This window comes from Eumetopias jubatus, unplaced genomic scaffold (genome assembly GCF_037043125.1).
Source record: "Eumetopias jubatus isolate StellerSeaLion01/CBP00866 unplaced genomic scaffold, mEumJub1_p1.0 scaffold_12, whole genome shotgun sequence".
Lineage (NCBI taxonomy): Eukaryota > Metazoa > Chordata > Mammalia > Carnivora > Otariidae > Eumetopias > Eumetopias jubatus.
Window position 1 is genome coordinate 106,962,473 of NW_028274818.1, and position 18,053 is coordinate 106,980,525.

The following is an 18,053-nucleotide window of genomic DNA, read 5'->3' on the forward strand; positions in this document are numbered from 1 at the left end:
CTGGGTCTATGGTTGTGCCCATGCCCTGTTCCATACCTCTTTTGGAGTTAACTGTTCCTGCTTCATATAACCAATATACTTTTTTTTTTAAGGATGTCTTGTAAGACAGTTTTGAAATCTGGATTTTTATATCCCATTAAGTTTGCCAGTTGTGGAGATGTATGGTGTGCTCTTAGTAACTCCTTCTGTGTTCGTTTTTTTCCAGCATTAATTTTCGCTTGGGTATCTGCAACTCTAGGACTATATGAGCAGCAGTGTGGCTTCAGTAGACCTATGTATTACAGAAGAGAAAGCCCGCCCCCAGCTAGGAGGAACCCCCTTCCTGATGGATCCTCTCCTCTAGGCACGTTACGTGATCACCGAAAGGATCTCCTCCGTCCAGAAACATGTGCCTACTTTACTGTAAGGACTTGGCGGTGGACTGAGAAGAGGCTACTCCAGGCACGTGTGTGTTGTGTGCACCCCTCATCTCAGCTGGATGGAGCTGGTGCACCTGCTTTCTGTTTCATGAAGGCACCGTGCTGGGCAAGAATGTGCTTGGGACACTACAGTGGAGAGCAGGAGAGTGTAGGAGACTCCAATCCCAAAGTTCCCCAGCGCCTGCCCCTCTAGTGTCTCTGGCTGCTCACACCTCCCCCAGGGCCCCCCCCCCCCACTGCAGTTCCCTAGACCCGCAAACTGCTCCTCCTTCTCCAGTAGCCCCAGAGCTGGAATCTGGGAACGAGTCAGGAGACCATGCTAGTTCATCAATTTGGCAGGAATCATGGACTTTACATTCAAGGAAGGGAAAAGCAATTTATCTGTGATGTAGTCATCTCTGTGATGAAAAGGAATTTGTTTTATTTGCAGGCATTCTATAAAGTGGGCAGTTGGCTGTAGTCGTGTGGATTACACAGCCTTCCCTGGGGAGCTTAACTGCACAGCACAGCCAGGCACACGGCCGTGGAACAGAGAAGAGGGTGACTCTGGGGTCTCTGAGAGGACAGGGCCCTGGTGTTAACACATCTTCGATTTGACCTATATGACACTGCTTCACTGACTCAAGGACAATAGAAAAAAATTGGGGGAATCTTACATGTCCACCTGCCAGGGTCTTCCTTCTGCTCAGCCCTTGAAAACCACTCTCAGAGTTCATCATCTGCTCACACTCCAGATCTTATCAGGTCATTGTGTGTAACACACAAGAACTCACGCTCTGCCCCAATTCCACGTTTTGTCCTTGCTGCAGGACAGGGAAGCAGACATCTCTCTAGCGCTCTCCCTCATGAACTCAGGCCTGTGTATCTTACAAGCTTGCCAGGAACAGTTAAAAACTTTTCAAATACTGCATTCCATCAAATTTAAGACAAACTGTTAAGTGTCTCTAGGGAAGAAAAACAAGTGTCATTAAAGAACATGCCACTGAGCCCACTCAGATGTAGTAAGAAAACACCGACCGCTTTGCAACTACGAAGAAATCCCATCACTACGTCATCAGAGACGCAGTTCAGGACCACTTCTGTGCGCCAGGCCCTTTCATGCACAGGCACTCCATGAGAAAGAATGCTGTAAACCATTTATACTTTTTAAATGTTTTACTTAAAATGCATACTGTGTATTTAAGCTATGAGGACAAACTACTGTGGGAAATCTTTGTAGTTACCATTTCAACAAATACACCATGACTTTTTTTCCTACACAAGCTATATGATCTAAAAGACTTTTCATTCCGGTCACGTAGCATACTCACAGCCTGCTAGAAAAATATGGAGGGAAAGTGCTGAGCAACAAAAATGGGTTCCATGAATGATTCAAATACATGAAAAATACGGCATTTCACCTCAGCGGGCAGGGCTGTTATTCAAATATAGGCTCTCGGGCTGATCACTGGAAAGCAAAGGTCCTTACCTCCACACCATATATTGTGAACCAAGAGTGGAGAGATGATCCATGAATAACATAAATTAACCTAAACAAATTTAATGTCATGCATTGTAAAAAGGAAGGTGTATCTGACATGGTTATCAGGCTCTAAGGGGTCTTAGGTCAATGATGTAACCATTCGAGGAAACACATACATTTAATTGTTTCAAGTTGATTTGTACGGCTCAAACTATTTACATCAAAACTTACAGAAAATAAGACCAACCTCTATCAGTACTTCTAAATAAGTGATTTACCTGAAGTCCACTTCTCAATTGCATAATTCCTACAAAGGTGTAACTTTGTATCTTCAGCTATCCCTAACAGAGCAAACTAAATCAACTGGCTCCAAAGTCAATTTCGCCTCCTACAGAAGCAACAGTCCAGAGGCCGGGAGCTACAGGGCTGGTTGGTTCAGTGGCTCCACACCGTCCAGGTCCCAGGTTCTCCCAGTCTTTCTGCTCTGCCATGCTTAAATTCTAATTCAGCATTGAAAGACACAACCAGGCATCACATGCAGTGAAGGCAATGTTCAACAAAAGACTCTACTTCACCCTGCAGGACTCATTTCTTGAATCTTTGAGGGAAACTTTTCCAGAGATAACCTGTCAGATATCTTTGTTTATCTGAATAGAACTGGGTCCTGTGACCATTCTACACCAATTGCTGGCAATGAGAAAGGGATTATCAATATGGTTGAAACTAGTCAGGATTTTCCCCCCATTCCACGAGGAGGAATGGATCCCCAGATCCTGCCAGCAAACAGTAAGGAGTGACCAGGGTCACTCAAGAGTGTCTGCCACAAACCCACAGGAAGAATTCTTCATTCAGGAAGGAGTAGAGCACAATATTTAAAAATACTATCCTATCAAAAATACAGATAATTCCTAAATTACATAGCATGTGTGCTCTGCACACTTCTGTAAGCATCCAAATAAAACAGATGGAAAAAAACTGATATAAATGGGAATATCTTAGGTACTTAAATATTTTAAGTAAATATTACCGTATAGAGTACAATGAGTACTACAGGCGCTTCTTACTACTGGGAAAGTCCGGCATTAGCAACTTAAAATTATCTATGCACTTTTCTATCATATGCGTAGATTTCTAACTCTTGCTGACTCAGATACAGCTGAACATGTTATAAAAACATTGGCTTCTTTACAGAAGACTTCGTTCATTAACAATGATCAAAGACATTTATAAATGCCGGGCAAGAGTACGAGAAGCAGTGTAACTGAGACCATCAGATGTTAGTTCAGTGATGGTACCAGGGTATCAGGATACTAAGAAGGTGGAGCTATTTAAAATGGACAATCTTACCACGTCTACAAATCATTCTAATGATACAATGGCTTTCCAAACATGATTCAAACTGAACATACACTTCCTGTAATGTAGCATCCTAAAAAGCAGACAAACCAAAAACCCCTCAAATGAACGTTAAGTCCTACATTCCCAGGAACCACTCCCGCAAGAGTGTGAGGTTGCTGTGCTGCGGCCTTGACTACCGTCGGCTGGTTTTACAGCTTCTATTTACACAAGTATCTTTATCGTCTGTACTTTTGCTTTCAAGAAGCTTGATACTACATCAGAAACATAACATTTAATATTAATAATTTCCAAAGGAATAGGTTTCCCACCTTCCTTAAAATTGGGAGATTTTTCCCTTGGTATGAATTCCCTGATGTGTAAAACAGTTTGAGTCCACGGTGAAGTGCATACACATTCTAAATACGTATCAATGTTTACTCCTGTAGAGTCTGGTATCCGACAAGTCCTGTGGTCTTGTTACAGTTGTGGTTTCTACCCTGCGAACTTTCAGGCTTCAAGTCTGAGTAACACAAAGGCTTGTGCACAACACCCGTGTGAGTTCTGACGTACGTCAGCAGGCGTCTCCCGCTCCCACACTGAAAGGTTCTCTGACCTCAGAGAAGCCTCCCCACATCCAGTACGTTCACATTCCCTCTCCTGTGAATCCTCTGATGGCTATTGAAGGCTGATTTGTGGTAGAATTTTTTCCCACACTCGTTACATTCGTAGGGCTTCTCTCCGGAATGAGTCCTGTAGTGTACTGTGAGGTATGACATCCGGGAGAAGGCTTTCCCACACTCGTTACATTCAAAGGGCTTCTCTCCCGAGTGGATCCGGTGGTGGATGGTGAGGTACGACATCTGAGAGAAGAACTTGCCACACTCGTAACACTCGTAGGCTTTCTCCCCCGTGTGTGTCCTCTGGTGTCTGTTAAGGGCTGAATTCTGGCAGAAGGTTTTCCCACACTCATTACATTCATAGGGCTTCTCTCCAGAATGAATTCGATGGTGGATGGTGAGGTACGACATCTGGGAGAAGAACTTCCCACATATGTAACACTCGTAGGGCTTCTCTCCTTTATGTATCCTCCGATGTCGGCAGAGGGCTGAGTTCTGGTAGAAGGTCTTCCCGCACTCGGTGCACTCGTACGGCTTCACTCCCGAGTGAGTCCGGTGGTGGATGGTGAGGTACGAGAGCTGAGAGAAGAGCTTCCCGCACTCGGTGCACTCGTACGGCTTCTCTCCGGTGTGCACTCGCTGGTGTCTCATGAGGGCTGAGTTCAGGTAGAAGGTCTTCCCGCACTCGGTGCACTCGTACGGCTTCTCTCCCGAGTGAGTCCGGTAGTGCACGGTGAGGTACGAGAGCCGCGAGAAGAATTTCCCGCACTCGTTACATTCGTACGGCTTCTCCCCGGTGTGCGTCCTCTGATGCGTGGTGAGCGTAGACTTGCGGCAGAAGCACTTCCCACATTCGTTACACTTGTAGAGTTTCACGCCCGTGTGGATCTTCTGATGGTCGTTAAGTGCAGACTTCTGGGAGAAGGTTTTTCCACAGTCGTGACAAACGTAGGGTCTCTCTCCTGAATGTGTTCTCTGGTGTTGTGTGAGGTGTGTCTTCTGGCAAAAGGATTTTCCACAGTAACTACATTCATAGGGCTTCTCTCCTGAGTGAGTTCTCTGATGTTGAATGAGGTGTAACTTCTGGTAGAAGGTTTTTCCACATTCGTTACATTCATAGGGCTTCTCCCCGGTGTGTGTGCGCTGATGGACAGTGAGGGTCCCCTTCTGGCAGAAGGATTTCCCACACTGATTACATTCATAAGGTTTCTCTCCTGTGTGAGTCCTCTGATGGATGATAAACTTTGACTTTTTACAGAAGGATTTCCCACATGCACTGCATTCATAGGGCTTCAATTCCATATGAGACCTCTGGTGTACGCTGAGGTTGGACATTTGCAGAAAGGCTATTTCAGATTCATTCCACTTATAGGGCTTCTCCTCCATGTGATTAACAAAAACCGCATCCTTCTGAAAGGCTTTCTGGCATTCAATATATTCATAGGGTTTCTCCAAAATATGAATGTTCTGATAAATACTTTCTTCATTTAGACTATAACCTCCCCCATTTTGATTAAATTCGTAAGATTCATCTCCTGGATGAGTTTTCTCAAGTTTAACGTGGGGAAGTGGTTTCCCACACGCACTACATTCGTCGGGCTTCATTCTTGCATAGCTGCCATCACTACTAATATACTCTGAAATAGATTTCAAACTCTTTTCACATGAGTCACACTTATAGGACATTTTTCTTGAAGGAACGGGGTTCGTTTCCACATTAAAAGTCTTACCAAGAACATTACCTCTCTCTTCAATCAGGGTTTTGTTGCTGATGGATACAGCTTGCCTTGAATATTTGCCTTCATTTTCCTGGACTCTTTCTCCCAGATCATTGGCTTTCCAGAGTTCTTCTAAAAAGAGGCAAAATTAACAAAATTTTGTATATCTTCCTACATAAGACATGGAAGGTGACTCATATGTAAGCGTTTCCTTTTAGTGTAGATGCTAGCTCCATGGACAGATGAAAATAATTCCCAGTGTACTTCTTTCCCCTATTGTTATGGTTTGGAATAAACACATGCACACACGTGAACACACAGAGACACAGAGACACAGAGACACACACACACACACCTCTGAGGTGAGGAAAGGGGAAAAAACACAAGCACCTCTGATCTTTGCTACTTTATAAGATTTTGCCCAAACTGGGCATAGATAGTAAGACATACACACGGAGCAGAGACGGGAAGACAGAGGACGGTGGATGAACAGCTGACAGGCAGATATGGAAGGACTCACAGCAAACGGGGTGCATGAAGGGCAACACGGAGCAGTGCGGGGCGGAGTGGTGCACAGGTATCCCGGAGGATCAGGTGTGGGGGAGGGGACCAGCACTCTGCGCCACACCACTGCAGAGCGAGTTGGGAGAGGTGACTACGGTCTCAGGCGGCACCATCACCTTTTACTGAGATTTTTGTGGCAACATTCTCACGGTCCTGGATCCTTCCGAACTATTTTGCCCAGATTCCGCACAGCAGGGCCAAATCCACTCACACCCAAACCTCCTCATGTTTAGAGCAGCAGCTGTGTGGCCAGGGCTCTAACTCCCTGTGGTTCTGTGTCACGTGGGAGGAGAGCCCCAGGAACTCCGTAGTGCATCAGGAAGGATAAAACAGACCAGAGCATGCCAGCCCTTCAGAAGTTTAAGATTTCATAAATACTCTCTGATGTTATGGTTTAACCTGAACTGAAGTCAGACCATGGAACTCTGTTTCTATTTGGACAATACAGCATGTGCTCTGGCTGGGTGACCTGGGGGAGTCCCTATGTCACCCGTTGCTCAGGATCACCCACAGGCGGCGCAGACACAATGGTACCCACGTTATAGGGTCGCCGTGGGAGGACATAAATTCATAAAGTGCTCCGAGCAGCCTCTGGCACAAAACACATGCTCCATAACGCAGCAGCTAGTTTTCCATTTAGGGTCTCCTGGTGATTTCCCTAAACGAGTCCTGCCTCTGACACAGTGCTGTCACTTCATTCTGTCAACAGACTTCCCCACTCCTGAGTATCTCTTGGTTTCATTCACTTACAAACCTTAAAAATCAGATCCCCTAAACTGCTCTTTATTTTTACTTATCTTCCAAGTTTTTAGATGAATTTGACTATTGTACTCTCTGTCATCCACAACAAATGAAACCGTACCCACCCTGTCCTCCCCAAACTACCGCTTCCCTGAGTCCACTGCCAAAATGTCGACAGATAAAATGGGGGGAAACATCTGATAAAGAGCACTTTCCACCTGGATTCACAGTATGCTTCCAAACTGGGTTTGTATGAGTCTATGAAGAATAATTTCTGCTCTAGGAAAACCAAGCTATTTGTTGGGCAAACAGTGTCATCTGACACACCCAAGGGGAGCTTGGGTGTGCAGGCGGGGACCAGCACTCGGCACTACATCGCTTCGCAGCAAGTTGGGAGACACGGATCCCCGTCCCAGGCACCATAGGCGTCTTCTGAGATCACTGTGGTGCCAACAACGCCCAAGCTCACTTTCAAAGTCTACGCTCTTACTGCTTTACTCAGTTCACTTGACCTCCAGCCCGGATCTACTCAAAACCTCTCAGGGAGTCTCCGTGTTTAAACACAAAAAACAAAAACTTCTTAAATCCTTTCTCACTTCAATTAGGTCCATTTCCCCTGAAAAAGCTGAAAATAATTACCCCCCCATACAATGACTTTAGCACAGCGGTTCAGCTGTGCATCGGATCATCAACAGTCCACGTGAAGGCAGAGTTTTAAATTGTACCAAGCAACTCTCTTCTCTTTTCTTAACCAAATCCTGTCTCTTAGAAAGTACGATTCTATTCCCTATTTCCTTTGAATCCCCAAAGAGAAATCAAAGCTGTTGCTCTTCATCTGAATCCTATGGGTATCTTTCATGCACCTGCAGAGTAAATGGGGATGTGACCCAGGCATGCGTATACAGAACTGCTTATAAGTTATTTCTCAGCAGACGGACAAGAAAGTTCTTTCACCTACCTGGCGCCTCAGATACTCAAGTGCAGACTACACGTTACATACTAAGGAAGGGAGAACCCATTACATACTGATCTGGGGAAGAAAGCAGCTCAAGGGCGCCTGGGTGGCTCAGTCGGTTAAGTTGCTGCCTTCAGCTCAGGTCATGATCCCAGGGTCCTGGGATCGAGTCCTGCATCAGGCTCCCTGCTCAGCGGGGAGCCTGCTTCTCCCTCTGCGCCTCCCCCCACTCGTGCTCTCTCTCTCTCTAATAAATAAAATCTTAAAAAAAGGAAAGAAAGAAGCTGAAGCAAAAAATATATCCTACCCAATGACAGATTACTTGATTAAACCTAACTTTTTTCAAGGTATGGCCCGAGGCAGAGTCACTTAGAGAGAAGGAGCAGACTGAAAGAATGATAAGAGCTAGTAGGAAAAACTTCAAGGAGAGGTAGAAAAACTGGGCTCAGACTGGAAGAACGTGTTGCTATCTGACAAACAGAGCAGGCCCCTCTGAAATAAAGTGACAGGGACAATAACCACAAGAACAGAAGACATTTAGGAGCGAGGACCCCGTGGAGTGTAGCAAGAGTTGTGGAAAACCACAGAACGTTGATTTTCCAGGCAGCACAGGGAAGAGGAGGGATGTACACTCCCTCAGGAAGCAGCAGGGAATCACCAAAGGCTCCTCCTGGGCCGCCTGTGAGATCAACCGGCAACTTCAAGGAACCCATCTTGCAAGTGCACTTAGCGTGAGGGGCCGCAGGGCAGCTACCACAGGAGATGCCGGACAGGAGGACAGGGATGGCAAAGCATAAAGAAACAGGCAAACAACCCTAAGGACAGAGGGAGGAGGAGCCCTGAGAAGAAATCAGGAATCAGAACCCACCAAAGGTGGAGGCAGACCCTTCAGAGACCCTTTCTGGAGGGTGGAGGGAAAGGACCTCACTCCCGCGCACCACACTCACTGAGCGCCTGACATGACAGGACGCTGGGCAAGCGCTGGGACCGAACGGTGAGTGAGAGACAAGATGGACACGAGGGTCGGGGGCAGGCGGGGGACCAAGACACTGCCGTCACCAGATGTAAGATGGGGCTGGATCGTGGGAAGGACGAGCAGCACACAGGCCACAGGTGAACCCAACTCACTGGCTCAGGCACAGGCTGGGGGTTTGGAATCTGACCTCGGAGAAGGGAGATGTGAAACCAGGGAGAGAAGCCAGTCTGAGGCATTTCACAGAAAAGAGGAAGAAAGAAGGCAGGAAGAACCAAAGAGTCATATCAGTTACTTTTCAATGACCGTCTTACGAAGGCCTAAGAACGGACAGAATCCACGATAACGGGATGGCTGAAAGTGCCGTGGGGGCAAGCGTGAGGCGAAGCTTGGGCGAGGAAGGCAGTGACTGGGCGTGCGCTCCGGGGAGAGGCACGCATGGCAACGCTCTGCAAACACAGGTTCTTGTGAGGAAGGAAGAAAGAGCTGGGAGTGGGACTCGGGTAGCACACGGGTGACTGTTTGTAGTCCCGTCTACAGGTTTCCCATTAACAATTCCTGGGAAAAACACTTCCAAGTTACCAGTCTCCGCACTGCCTGCACTAACACACCTGGGTAACTCTGTGGTAGGAATGCTCCTTCTACTATCCATGGCTCTTCTCCTTGCTCCAACTTGATGATAACTTCCGGTTTGATAATGTGACAGCCTGTTAACAGAAACGAAAGAGAACTTGAGCCTGACTGCTGGGCTGCTGGGTCTCTATTGTCTGAGGACGGTGCTGCCTCACGACCAGCACCACAATTAGAACCTTTCACTGGGGAGGTGAAGACCAAAATGCCCTGCCTGGTACCCAAAACAGACCACTCACATTTGTCCCATCAAGCTCAAAGTTAGAGTCAGTAACATTTGAGGGAAACCCCATGTATCTAGCAATCGAGAAAGCAGGCTCTCCTCACCCACGGAGACGAGATGGCTGTAGTTCTCCAGCATCACATCCCGGTACGTGGTCTTCTGCTCGGGCTCCAGCTGCTGCCACTCCTCCTGGGTGAAGTCCACGGCCACATCCCTGAATGACACTGGCCCCTGGAACAGCACCAGATCGGAACTGGATGAGGTGAAGGCAGACGAGGACAAGAGCTTACCAAGCTCACGATCAAGTTAACTATAAACATGTGTACCTTCTTCATCGTGGGAAGAAAATGAACATTCCAGAAATACACCAGGATGAGTTCGTTTGGCACACCCAGTCTTGCACTATAAGCCAGGAACACGCGTGGCTGCTGGGGACACCAAGACCAGCAGACGCAGCGCAGCTCCGGCCCCGAGGAGTGCAGGCCTGAGGGGCACTCGCAGAAACACAGGATGCACTTTGCTCCTTTTTGCTTCCAGAGCATTACCAATGTTGGCTCTCCTCTGACCTCTCGCACTGCTCCTTCTGTCTCCTTTGCTGGCTCCCCTGTTCTCCAAGTCATCCTCAAGTTGGAGGGCCCGGGGCTCTGTTTCTGGTCCTTTACTCTTGGCTGGCTGCACCCTGCTATGATCCCGCCGGACCTCATGGCTTTAATTCCCATCTATGTGTCAACATGTCCCAAACGTATACCAGCCACCCAGACTTCTCTCCTAAACTCCAGACATGTCCCAGATCCAAACTCAACAGCCTAAAATTCAATTGCTAGCCCTGTGTCACACCTGTTCCTCCTACGGCTTACAGAAGGCGCTGACCTGTGATACTGGCCACAACTGCCAAAGCAACAAGCAAGCCTGGCAACGGACATCCCAGCTGTGTATTTTATTGCAAGGTAAGCCTACACAAGTCTGACCAAGCTGCCACGGGAATTGTCAGTAATGGCATGGTTCGGCTGTCCCTAATTCCCAGCTGGGTAACCTGGAAGCCCCCTTCTTCCCATTTACCCATTCCAGGAGGGCAGGAGCATGGTCCTGAAGAGGGGCAAACAACTCACAACAGACCCAGAAACTGCCCAAACCAGACCTTTAAACGTGGATCTTCTGAATAAACTGCCCCACTCAAATACACCAATCGTTACAACCGTCCCGCTGTATCAGTACCTCTAAAATAAAGGTAATAGTGGTGCCGATCATGTCCTGTAATACCAGCATCAAAATGGGCTAATCCATGGAAAGCACTTAGCAAAGTTCTCTGGACATAATACACACTTCTCAATGACACCTATGTATTACCGGTTGACCATCCCTTATGCGTCTTATCCCTCTTTCCAAATAAGGACAGAAAGTAATCAGAAAAAACAGAAGCGGAAGTAACTAAACGTAATGCAGCTGTCAAGTTTATGCAATTGCCAAGGAAGGATTCTAAAACAGCATCAGTGCGTTAACAAAAAGGCCCCAGAGATTCCGACAAAACACAGAGTGAGGAGTGGTGGGGATGGCAGTGAAGGGAAAGGCCGTGTCATACTCAGGGGCCATTGGAGAGGACCACAAACTCCTGACATTGACCGAAATCTTAGCTTGTTTATGCGGAACAATCGGAGAGTGCAGGATATGTCCTGTTGGCAAGATTCCCTGAGATGCCTGGCTACCTGACCGTGTTATTCTCCCATGCTCCAGGTGCGGGGACGTCCAGGGACCAGGCTTTGCTGGCCTGGGAAGGGTAAAGGAGCTGGGCTCGGAGCACCAACTGCTGGGGGCGGGGGGAGGGGGCACAGAGTGGTGTTACAAGTGGTTCCTGCCCAATCTAGACCAGGCTGTGCAGAACTGCCCCAGCCCAGCCCGTGAAGAGATGGCCTGGGAGAGCAGGTGAGCAGGTCTTCCAGAAGATCTGCCCATCCTTCACTCAGACATCCACAGCCAAGACTATGGCCACCTTGATGAAGACCGGGCCCACAAGTTCTCATGTTAGAAGTCATTACCAAAAGCAAAAGAGCAAGGGATGGAAAAAGGAAGTCGTTTAGGGGCACCTGGGTGGCTCAGTCGTTAAGCATCTGCCTTCGGCTCAGGTCATGATCCCAGGGTCCTGGGATCGAGCCCCGCGTCGGGCTCCCTGCTCTGCGGGAAGCCTGCTTCTCCCTCTCCCACTCCCCCTGCTTGTGTTCCCTCTCTCGCTGTGTCTCTGTCAAATAAATAAAATCTTAAAAAAGGAAGTCGTTTAGTTGTGATACATAAATAGAACAACGTACATCTTATTTCAACTTCTGGTTTTGCCATCTGTAACTTCACAAAATGTACAATTTGCAGGGATTTTAATGCTTGCATTTTTGCCTTATTAGGAAAAAATACACATTAAGAAAAAATGATAGTTTTTATTGTTTATAATGCACATAAAATACATGCACTATTGCTGCTTAAAACCAGCATGACTGTGAAAGTTCCAAACTGACTTTCTCTTTTCTGATGGGTCTGAGTAGTTTGCCCAAGTCACGTTTACATGCAAAGGGAGGAGAAAACCGTATTGTTCTTTCTCGGGCTTTAAACAAGCAGCTTTACAAGCATTTGAAACTCGAAGAAAATGGGTTTCAGAAAACCTGGTTAACAAATTAAGAAACCAGCCACAACTGCAGCTATTTAGGGATTTCAGGTGAGTTTCAAAAGGGAACAACCCCCAAAGTCTTAAAAGAACACTCAGTACAATTAATATTCCAGACACAGCTTCGTTGTCAGGAACTCCGAGCTGGCTATGCATTTCCACACAAGTCCGACCATCGGACGCGTGAGCGAGAAGACTGTGAGCACCTCTATCTGCCCCGTTGTCAGAAGGCTTCCGAGGCAGAAGCACTGCTCTCTCCCCTGCCGTGTCATCGCATCAGTAAAAGCTGAGAGAGGAAGCGAGGCCCTCGGAAGACTGTAGACAAAGACTCACGTGCAAAGGGCCATAGCCACCTGTGTGTGTCCCAGACACGCATCGCCAGGACCTGAAGCCTGCAGTCCACGGGCCCCACCAAGCCAGAGTCCTCCCAAACATCCAGGAGAAAGGACATGCTCAGACACCCGAGGCCTCCAGAGCTGAGAAGTCAGCACACCACGACGTGGCCCACCCAGGGAGAGTGGCCGCGGCCGCCCTCCAGAGCCAGCAGAGGAAAACAGAGGCACAGAAATGAGAGGGAAGCCTGAAAGCGCGAACTCCGCCCCACTCGCCACCACCGACGGTCCTTGGGCCAGGCTGTGGCTCCAGCGCTGGCTGAGGACTCCTACCCACACAACCGTGCTCCTACGTATTCAACTCGTCAAATTGAAAACATTAAAGAATGAAACGGTAGGGGCGCCTGGGTGGCTCAGTCGTTAAGCATCTGCCTTCAGCTCAGGCCATAATCCCAGGGTGCTGAGATCAAGCCCCGCATCGGGCTCCCTGCTCCGCAGGAAGCCTGCTTCTCCCTCTCCCACTCCCCCTGCTTGTGTTCCCTCTCTCTCTGTATGAAATGGTAATGCTGGAAAATAAAGTAAAAAAATAAAGAAGCTTGGAAGAAAATGTTTACTGGCGTGATCCAAACAGGAAAAATGTATAAACATTTAAGACTATTTTGTAAGTCAATAAGAAAAGCAAAACAAAACAGGATTGTGACAGAAAAAGCCTGGCAGTGGGCATGAGTGGGCACTTCACACAAAAACCGAAACGGGCCTGTCTGAAAAAGCTACCGGCTGTATGGATTCCCTTGAACAATGCGGGGGTTAGGGAAACTGACCCCCATAGTTAAAAGTCCACTGCAACTTTTGACTCCCCCCCACCAAATTAATGACTAACAATGTCCTGCTGACCAGAAGCCTTACCAATAACATAAAGAGTCGATTAATACATCTTCTGTATGTTACGTCTATCATAAATTGTATTCTTACAATACAGTAAGCTGGAGAAAAAAAAATATTAGGAATATACCTTTATGGTGCCAAGCTGTATTTATTGAAAAAAATTCACGTATAAGTGAACCCAAAGAGTTCAGGCCCATATTGTTCATGGACCTTCTGGAAAGGGCAAAACTATACACAGTGCAAAGACGGGTAGTTGTCAGGGACGGGGGAGGGAGGGAGAGGGGTGCCCAGGGAACTTTTAGGGCAGTAAATGTGTTCCGTATGGTACTGTCATGGCAGGCACACACCACTATACAGATGTCAAGGCCTGAACCACACAAAGTGTGACCTCTAACATCAACTATGGGCTTCAGATAATAACCTGTCACTACCCACCCATACACTGAAACAATGTACCACACTAACGTAAGATGCTCACAACAGGGCAACACGGGGAACTGAGACCCGGGGGCGGTTAACGGCACCTCTATACTGACTGCTCAGTTTTCCTATAAACTCACACTGCTCTCAAAAATAAGTCTACGCATTAAAAAAAAAAAAAAAAAGAAACAAGAAACAGCTTCCAACATGTGAAAGTATACTTAACCTCACTTGTGATTAAGAACAAATCCAAGCCCACCAACGCAGTATGGGGCCTAGGATCAGGTGGAACATCCCAGGCCATATTCCTTTTCTGTGTCTGACAAGCTGGAGCCCCTAGACTCCCCCCACACCCCAGGATTTCCTGCCACTCAGGGACCCTCTGAAGCGCTTTCCACATGGCAGCAAAATGATGCGATTCACATTACCAAAAGCAAGAGAGCAAGGGATGGGAAAAGGAAGCATTTTTGGAGAAATGCTCAACGTGGAAAATACGCTTGAGCCCGTGGAGGAAAGATGGAGCACAGAAGGGAAGTTTTGTAACGGTCCACGGATGAAAGAATGAGCTAATTTAATGGGAGCAGGAAGGGGATGAAGACCACAACAACAACAGGAACACGCAAATGTGGTAACACAGGAGAAAGAGAGGAGAATGAATCCCATCGTTCGGGACAGAGCGACAGGCTGGACAACGGAACAGAGAGATGACGGGGACGAGAGCAGAAGGCAGAGGCGGGGCGCTGCAAATTACTTTTGGATCTACTGGGCCTATGAAGCTGAGGGGTCCTTTGGACAGCCTCCCCAGAAGCGCATGCAGGTGGCCGGGCAGCGGCATCCGGTCGGCGTGGGAGAACCGACAGAGCGGGCGGTTCAGAACACGGGAGGGGGAGATCCGCCGGGTATAAAAGTCCTGAGCCGGGGTGCAGGAAACAACACATGAACAGGGCACAGGAAGCAGTCAGGAAGAGACAGGAGAGACTCGTCACTGACACCAACACAGCCAATTCTGCAGATGGGAATGGTGGCAAGTGGCCCAAGGCAAGGAGGGGCTCCCAGGTTAAGCAGGGGACCACAGGCCGTGGGATACAACGTGAGTGGGAAATCAGCCATCTCCTCCAGAGGCGTCACTGCCCAGTCTGAGATGCAGCCCAGACAATCAGAGAGAACTATTTATCGAGACTTAGTAGACGGTGGGAAGGCCATTCCTCCAGAGCTTCCTCGTCCCACCCTTGGCTCGATCAGTAAGAACAATGCATTTACAGGACGACGTCTTAATTACCAGAGAAATTCTATACACTGGGTGCTCCCTGGACAGTGTACCTTGCTCACAGGAGGCACAAGGTACCAATGGCCATGGTTTAGGGGCGGCCACTCGGGAAGCCTGTTCACCATTACAGCGATAGGGCCAAAGAAATCGCAAGATGCGCGAGAAAACAAAACTGTTTCGGCAGGTCAGTGTAAAGTCCTGAACGGTATTTGTCATTTTTTTTTGCAACGAATGTCAAGCCCCCGAGCAGCGCCTGTACTATGGCTTTACGGGCTCTGACGAATCGTGCTGTCGACACAAATAGACGTGACAGGAGTGCCTGCTGCCTCGCTGGTCCTCCGCGCTTTGTCCACCCACGTCTCTTTTCTGTTTCTACCTTCCCATTCCCACTTTAAAGTGTGAATTACTCATCTCTTAAGGTATATTATAAAAGCAAGTGGGGAATAAACACATACACAGAAACACTTACCACAGATTTACTCATTTTCTGCCACTCTTGGAAAAACGGGGAGGACAGTGAAAGTGGAGGCTGACCTGGGGAAAGAAAAGAGAAGCAATGAAGCTATGTGAGATCTGGACTGCCGAGGAAGTACCCTCCTGGAAAGTTCCATGAAAGACACTGTGACACTGTCCCTTTAAATCTTCAGAATTAACCGGAAGAATGAGGGAGCACCCACCTGTCTTTAACTCCCACCTGACTGATGTTGCTCAGTAGTTAACGAACCTGAATCCTACTGAAATAATCCTCCATCATTAAATATAAAACAAGAAAGTCTGTTACACTCTATTTTCTTACTACCCCTTTTAACTACTTAAGATCAGAACAGGATGCTCTGAGTAAACATATGTGCTCAAGCATGGCTGTCTTCGAATTATTTGTTCAAACTTAAATGTGCCGCTCAAAAGGATCTTTTGTTAAGAAACTCACTTTGACTTAAACTGTAACAGGGCGGACAGAACACCGGCCCCGGAGCTGAGTCCTGTGAGCAAGCCCACCCACAGACCTCGTCACCCTGGACAAGCCACCTCCCTTCTCCGACCCAATGTCCTGTCAACCTAGGCAGCAGCACCTGGACCTCGCACACTGGTCCGGCGCTACACTGTGGGATGCCTCAGGGCACAACCCAGTGCGGTCAGCAGACACTACTGAGCGCTTAGAGACGCGTCGGGAAGCTGGACAGAGAACCCGGGGGAGCAGGGCGTGTCGGGTGTGGGGGGAGGCGCGGGTCCCCTGCGCCCCCGGGAAACCTGGGTCCCACGAGTCCCGAGTCCCAGGGAGCGCCCATCCCTCCCAGTCCAGCCGCTCGCGCCCTCTCGCCGCCCGGAAGATCCACAAGCGCCCGACCTACCCCGTCGGGACCCGCCGAGCTGCCCCAAGGCTCCCGAAGGCTCCGGGACGGGAGCTGCTCCTCCTCCGCCTCCCGGGGCCGCCGTTCCCGGGGAGCCGGTTCTGGGCCTACGGGACAAACTCACTTCGGGCCGACGACCCTCTCGGGGCCCGAATTGGCCGCCCGGGGCCTCGCCGTCCCGCAGTCACAGACGGGCCCGGGCCCTGGCCTCGGCGCCCTGCGCCGCCGCCGCCGCCGCCCGCCCGGCCCCTCCGGCCCAGCCCGCGGGCTCCGGGGCTCGTGCTTGGGGGGGGGGGGTCCCCGCTCGAACCTCCGCCCGGCCCGCGCGGACCCGCGCCCGCTCGGTGCCGGCCCGGCCGGTCGGCGTGTAACCCGCAGGCCCCGGGATCCTCGCCCGGCGGAGGCCGAAGCCTGGGAACCACGGCGAGCGGTGACTTGGGCTCGGACAGGAAGCGAGGGCAGCGCGGCGGCACTGCGCGTGCGCGAACACGCACACAGGCCGAGCTGCACATGCGCAGGCCGGCGGCGGCGGTGCGCCTGCCGGAGCCCACCCGGGAAGCCCGACAAATACTGGGACTCTGTTTCCCGTGAGTCCAAGCGCCCAAATGTTAGGGGACGTCTCGAAAAATCCATTCTTCAAAAAAAACAAAAAAGGAAAAAGAAAGACAATCCCACCTTATGAAGGACGGGAGTAGCTGTGGAGGGTGTGTGGCTGCCTGTTGAGGGAGAAGCTGAGGGAATGGGAGTAGCTCTGGAATGTGGAGACAGGTGCCCTTGAGTTGCTTGCGGGACTCTTCCTGTGTCACTCCTACCATTTCTTTCTAGTTTTCTCACTGTTTCCTCTTCACAAAGCAGCTCCCCCTTGTTTGTCGGTCAGTCTTAAATCACCCCAGAACCCCGCGGCGGTTCCGTCTGCCAGTCACCATAGTCCAGACGTCCCACTCGGCTTCTGAAGTCCTGTAGAATCAGCTTTTCTTCCTCACACGAAATTCTGGATGCCCAGTGCGGTGCCATTTTTCCATCTCCCCCCTCAGATCCGCTCTCTGTAAGTTGTTATCACATCACACCCTCGGTCCCTGTCACTCCCCTACTTTTCCAACTCCAGGCATTGGAGTTCTTCCAACACTTCTGTTTCCCCAGGAAGTCCGCTGCTCCTCCGCTGTGTGCCTTAACTTCCGCTGCCGCTGCCTCCTAACCTCCACGCAGCGGCCACATATAGCCCTGGTTGCTCTTTGGTTCCAGAAGCTTGGCTGCTCTGACTCTTCTGTATTCTTCTTTTGTTCCTGACATTCCCTCCTCAGGGAGTCACGCATCCTTCTGCCATCAGCTCACATTTCCAAAGCAGCTCCCTAGATTCCTTCTCAGCCTTCAGTGGCCTCCAGCCTCTCCCACTTTCTCAGCTGGTCCATCTCTTTGTCCTCCAAGTCTCTTAAGCTTCACCCCCTTCTCAGCAGCCTTGGCTTCCCCTTCTCTTCAACTGGATCGGTTATGATCTCAGTTTCTCTAGGTATCT

The 18,053-nt window shown here is 49.3% G+C and overlaps 2 protein-coding genes across 4 annotated transcripts in view; one reads left to right on the top strand and one right to left on the bottom strand.

Moving 5' to 3' along the window:
* LOC114197448 (uncharacterized) overlaps positions 1 to 1,770 on the top strand; it is a 28,465-nt gene extending 26,695 nt beyond the window's left edge. For both annotated transcript variants that reach the window (XM_088016735.1, XM_088016734.1), the window contains exon 13: positions 206 to 1,770. The gene's annotated coding sequence lies outside the window, so the exon portion shown is untranslated. The remainder of the gene's footprint in view (positions 1 to 205) is intronic.
* On the bottom strand, positions 655 to 17,597 carry ZNF12 (zinc finger protein 12). Of its 2 annotated transcripts, none has more exons than XM_028088474.2 (5): positions 17,216 to 17,597; positions 15,661 to 15,725; positions 9,745 to 9,871; positions 9,399 to 9,494; positions 655 to 5,686 (listed from the first exon to the last, which is right to left on the bottom strand). In XM_028088474.2, exons 2-5 carry the CDS (start codon positions 15,673 to 15,675, stop codon positions 3,834 to 3,836), a joined length of 2,091 nt encoding a protein of 696 aa, XP_027944275.2. In that variant the 5' UTR covers positions 15,676 to 15,725; positions 17,216 to 17,597; the 3' UTR covers positions 655 to 3,833. The 2 variants fall into 2 exon arrangements, with proteins under 2 accessions (XP_027944275.2, XP_027944276.2); XM_028088475.2 differs by lacking the exon at positions 17,216 to 17,597 and adding an exon at positions 16,541 to 16,722.
* Positions 17,598 to 18,053: the final 456 nt, after the last annotated feature.

Bases quoted from the DNA above. Each gene is read 5' to 3' on its own strand.
- ZNF12 (XM_028088474.2), bottom strand. The intron at 9,495-9,744 runs GTGAGGAGAGCC...TTCTGTTAACAG, and splicing joins CAGCCATCTCGTCTCCGTGG to GCTGTCACATTATCAAACCG. The intron at 5,687-9,398 runs GTGTGTTAGTGC...GCCTCTTTTTAG, and splicing joins CCTACCACAGAGTTACCCAG to AAGAACTCTGGAAAGCCAAT.